The sequence below is a fragment of the Etheostoma spectabile genome, chromosome 16, assembly GCF_008692095.1.
Source record: "Etheostoma spectabile isolate EspeVRDwgs_2016 chromosome 16, UIUC_Espe_1.0, whole genome shotgun sequence".
Lineage (NCBI taxonomy): Eukaryota > Metazoa > Chordata > Actinopteri > Perciformes > Percidae > Etheostoma > Etheostoma spectabile.
Window position 1 is genome coordinate 9,380,833 of NC_045748.1, and position 4,782 is coordinate 9,385,614.

General features: G+C 38.2%; 1 protein-coding gene across 1 annotated transcript in view; it reads left to right on the forward strand.

Moving 5' to 3' along the window:
* The window catches only part of ube2l3a (ubiquitin-conjugating enzyme E2L 3a), a 6,153-nt gene extending 2,489 nt beyond the window's left edge, over window positions 1-3,664 (forward strand). The window contains exons 3-5 of the mRNA XM_032539690.1: window positions 2,093-2,188; window positions 2,287-2,473; window positions 3,183-3,664. Of these exons, the coding sequence (XP_032395581.1) occupies window positions 2,093-2,188; window positions 2,287-2,473; window positions 3,183-3,337 (438 nt within the window). The 3' untranslated portion in view covers window positions 3,338-3,664. The remainder of the gene's footprint in view (window positions 1-2,092; window positions 2,189-2,286; window positions 2,474-3,182) is intronic.
* Window positions 3,665-4,782: the final 1,118 nt, after the last annotated feature.

Below are 4,782 nucleotides of genomic sequence, written 5' to 3' on the forward strand. Positions count from 1 at the left end.
GTCATCCCAAAAGGATGAATAAAGAGAAGTCTAAGTCTATATACATGTTCAAATCTGCTTTAAAAAAACATTTTCTTGCTCTTTTCTTTTACTTTCTACATCTACATCTCAGTTAGATATTCATATTGTACTTTGTCCTCCATTACATTTGGCTGACAGCTTAAGTTACTTTTCAGATGACAGTGTTTCCTCCCCTTCCTGTCCAGTGAAAACCACGTATCTCCAGATGTGCTGATGTTTGTGATGAAGTGAAGGATGAAGTCTTCCTTTATGTGTTGAGGAAATTCTACTTTTTAAGCTAAATAAAGTCCTTTAAAAAGCCCCTTGGATCAGCTCAAAAATGCACCTAGCCGCCACGATTAGTCAACTAATCATTAAATCGATCGACGGGAAAAAATAATCAGCAACTATTTTGATAGAGGTTCATGAAAAAATGGCACAAAATGCTGTTTTAAGCCTTTCAAATATGGAGATTCCCAGCTTTTCTGTTTACTAATCAGAATGCCTTGAATATTTTGAATATTTTTGTTTTTTTGAGTGACAAAACAAGACATCACCTTGGATTTTTAGAAACTGGGATGGGCAGTTTTCATTATTTTGACATTTTAAAGACGTGAATGGTTAATAGTTTCAGCCCTGATTGTCACAAAGCTGAAAATTGGGCTGTTTTTCTGCAACAGGAACAAACAGCTCACTTTTTAGAGATAAGTGGTTGTCACAGGGCAGCAATGTTACAAATGTGTGATGATCTTATAGAATATGATGCATTGCTGTAGATTAAACTACCCAACAATATATAAAGGAGTTAAATGAGCACAACCTTTAACATCTACAGCAGTAAAATGCAACATAAATATCAATGCAGCATGAATATTACTCCAGAAACATCAGTTAGAAGAGGAAAACACTGACAGGGAACACTTTGCTGCAACATACCTTTTGCTTTTCATACATTAAGTACATTTTGCCGAGGGATCGACTGATATGGATTTTCTTTGTGCCCATGCCAATAAAGAGTTTTTGTTTTTTTTTTTCCCATCAGCCTTAGCCAATGACCAATACAAGCTGCCGATTTTCTTGAGCCGATGCTGCTTTTACTCCTTCAATTTACATCCTAAAAATGGCACAGTGATGACTAATGTTACAAGTCTCAATCCTTAAACATTTATTGAACTTGAAAACTATATTGAACAAATAGTAAAAACAGGTGATGTAGAACAAGTAAAAAGCTGCCCAGAAATTCCCACCCCTAGTATTTTATTTACCTAAGTTAGGTTTTAAATGCAGGACTTTTGCTTGTGTGGAGTATTTTCACACTCAGTTTATTTACTTCAGTAAAGGATCTGAATACTTCTTCCACCACCAGTAGAGGTTGAAGTCTCTTTGCCTCAAATGTGTAATGGACTCTGTATTTCTACAGTTTCTACAGCCTCTTACTTACACTTTCAGCATGACACACCAGCAGAGCGTCTGAGTCAGGAATACCCCCACGTGATAAAAACGAGTGACGAGTCTTGTAACCACTTCCTGAATTCCTCTTTTTACAACGGTTTTACAATTCAGGTATTCAAGTGTCTGCTGACAGGAAGCGGAACAGCTTCGTTACGTTGCATTCCCCCCCCCCCGACTCACATGAAGTTGAGGAGAGGGTTAACTTCTCCTGCTGCAGATCTCGCATCGTGGTCAGAAAGAACAGAGGAGACACTTTGTTCCTCTCACTATGACTCTAGAATCACTACACACTTCTAAGCTAATCTCAGTCACTCTGTCACTTTCTCCCTCTCTCTACCACACACACACACACACACAGGTTTGTGGCATTATCTTTGGGGGACCGGACATTGACATAATGAACTGGAAATGTAATCTCATCGGGACCTTGTGAATCAAAATTGAACAGATTAGGAAAATCATTGGCGATACACAGAGCAAGTTTGAAATGTCTACGTTTTCCATACCAGAGATTTATAGGCATCTAATAGTTAAAATAAAGCTTAATGGCAGGACAGTTGCATTAGATGTATTTTCCCCTCTTTTGAGTCTCAGTGGTCTGGTGATTCTGTCCCATTTTAAATCAACGGTTTTGTTTCAGGAGCTTGAAGAAATCCGCAAATGTGGGACAAAGCATTTCCGCAGCATTCAAGTGGACGAATCAAATCTTTTGAACTGGCAAGGCCTTCTCGTTCCTGTAAGTATCGACTCGAGTTGCTCTCGTGTGAAGTAGCTGTCCTTCCAATAAGCTTGTTTTCTCATTAATCGTTGCACGTCTTCCCCCAATCTACAAAGGATTGTCCTCCATATGACAAGGGAGCATTTCGGATTGAGCTCATCTTTCCCGCGGAGTACCCCTTCAAGCCACCGAAGGTCACGTTCAAGACAAAAATCTACCACCCCAACATCGACGAGAAGGGCCAGGTGTGCCTGCCCATCATCAGCGTCGAGAACTGGAAGCCAGCCACAAGAACGGATCAAGGTGAGGCTCCAGAGATCAGTAATCCTGCCTTTTTTAAATTCATAATCTCTTATAACCTCCAACATCAAACCTCATTTAGCTTAATCATAGTCTAGCAAAGTGCTGCACAATTAATCGCAATGTTATTGAAATCACAATATGGACTGGTTTAATATCCAAGTCATAAATTTGAGGTACTGTTTGGGTGTTTAGGGGCAATTAAAGGGTGACAAAATGCAAGAAAAGTTTCCTCCTAGCCTGCAGTTGTTGTTTTTTTAAATATATTTTATTATTTTTTATCGGAATAGAACATATCCAACATACAAGCGTTCTCTATATTCACAAAAATATCAAAACCGGAAGGAAAATAAACCACCATCCCAACCAAGATGACTTCAGGTTGCCCACGACAGTCCTTACCCCAAATTTGGAAAAAAAAAAAAGCCTGTTGTTTATGATACCTGGAGTTGTCTTTTTTAACGTTTTACACAGGGTTCAAAATTAACTTTTTTGTCTACCATCAGAATGCCAAGCAAATGTTAAAATTTGACCAGCTACTCAATGGATAACCTTTGTTTTTCGGCTGGCGAGTGAAGCTAAACTACCAGCCACTTGCATATTTAACCAGCATTTGGCTGGTAAATGGTGCTAATTTTGAACTCAGTAAAAATGTGACAGTGTGCATAAATCCTGTGTATTCTTGTTCCCTCCCTCCCTCCCTCTCCTCCAGTGATTCACAATCTCGTTAGTCTGGTGAACAGCCCTCAGCCGGAGCACCCGCTGCGGGCCGACCTGGCGGAGGAGTACAGCAAAGACCGTGCGAAATTCATGAAGAACGCCGAGGAGTTTACAAAGAAACACAGTGAAAAGCGACCCGTTGACTGACGACACAACGCTGCCGTTGGCCTCCTTTCTGTTTCCTGTTTAAAGAGCCTGCCCCCCCCCCCCGCCCCCAACACAGATGCCCAGTTCTTGCGTACCTGCTTGTATTAGCACACTCCGACCACTAAATAGAGGCTTGTTTCGGTTTCACTTTGCCCAAAAAGAGCAGCATAAAAAAAGCAGGACTTTTTGGTGAAGAGGCGGGCTCTGGCCACTAGGTGTCACCGTTGGTTGTTATGACTTCTTTTTACCGATTTCTTTTTGGGAAAAAAATAAGAAATTGTCCAGGTTGGCGTCCTGGAAAGTAAAATATCATAAATAATAAATAAAACAAGTACTGTTCTGCTTACTTAAATGTGATTTTTTTTTTGGTTAATCATTAGCTAAAGCTGTTTATATTTGTTGTCACCTTTCTTTGTTTTTCTTCTCCCCACCCCACCCCCCCCCCCCACCCCCACCCTTAAAATACACTGTACTTTGTGAAATGACCTGTTGCAGTACACGGAAATTAAAGTTTGTTTTGATGCAGAATTCCCAATGTAACCTCGACATTTGTGAAAATGCACAACATTCATGTTTTATTTTTATTTGTATTTTGCGATATTGAAGGGAAAAAAGTCTCCTATAATTAAAGTTCTTCCGCCTCCCAGGAAAGTGCATAATGTCAGTGAGAATCATATGGATCAGACTCAGACTCACTTCCTTTTTTTTAAATTTAAATTCAGTGGATTTATCTCTTCTTTTTTTAACGATGTCTTATTGATTTTGTTTACTTACATAAATGGTTTACCTCTCTAATGCGTTCGAAGCTGTTCCGTTTTGCAGAAGTCATGAAAAAAAAGGCTTTTAAAATTACCTACAACAAAATTACAACACAAAAACTCGTGTCTCTGTCCTTCTCCCCTCTTCCCGCAAAAAATTGAAATAACTCCAAGTACACTTACACTTTTTAAAATTGAACTTTCTCTTATTCTGTTTTATTTAGATCTTTATTTTACGTTTTTTGTGGGACCCTTTTTTCAATGTTTTGTTTTTTGTGATGTTTCAACAAACACTCACGTACAACTATAACTTATTAACTCTTTAGTTGTTACCATGATGATTTTTCGGAATTTTGGTCAATGGTCATATATTGATTACTTTATTAATTATTTCTAGAGAATTCTATATCCAGTTGAGTTAGAAAACGAAATTAGGAATTATTTAGACTAAAGTTAAGGAATGGATGTTGATGATAATCACCAGCCTGGAATATGCACATTTTTAAAATATATTACAATTTTTTAAAGAACTAGTATAAAGCACAACACACTCAACCTTTTTTTTTTTTTGTTCATTAAACACAATGTGTTTTTTTTTTTTTTTTTTTTTCAAATGCTCTAAAAATTGAATAAGCCAATGTAGAGACACAAGTTGGCGATATTTGTCACTTGCACGACAAAGAGCGT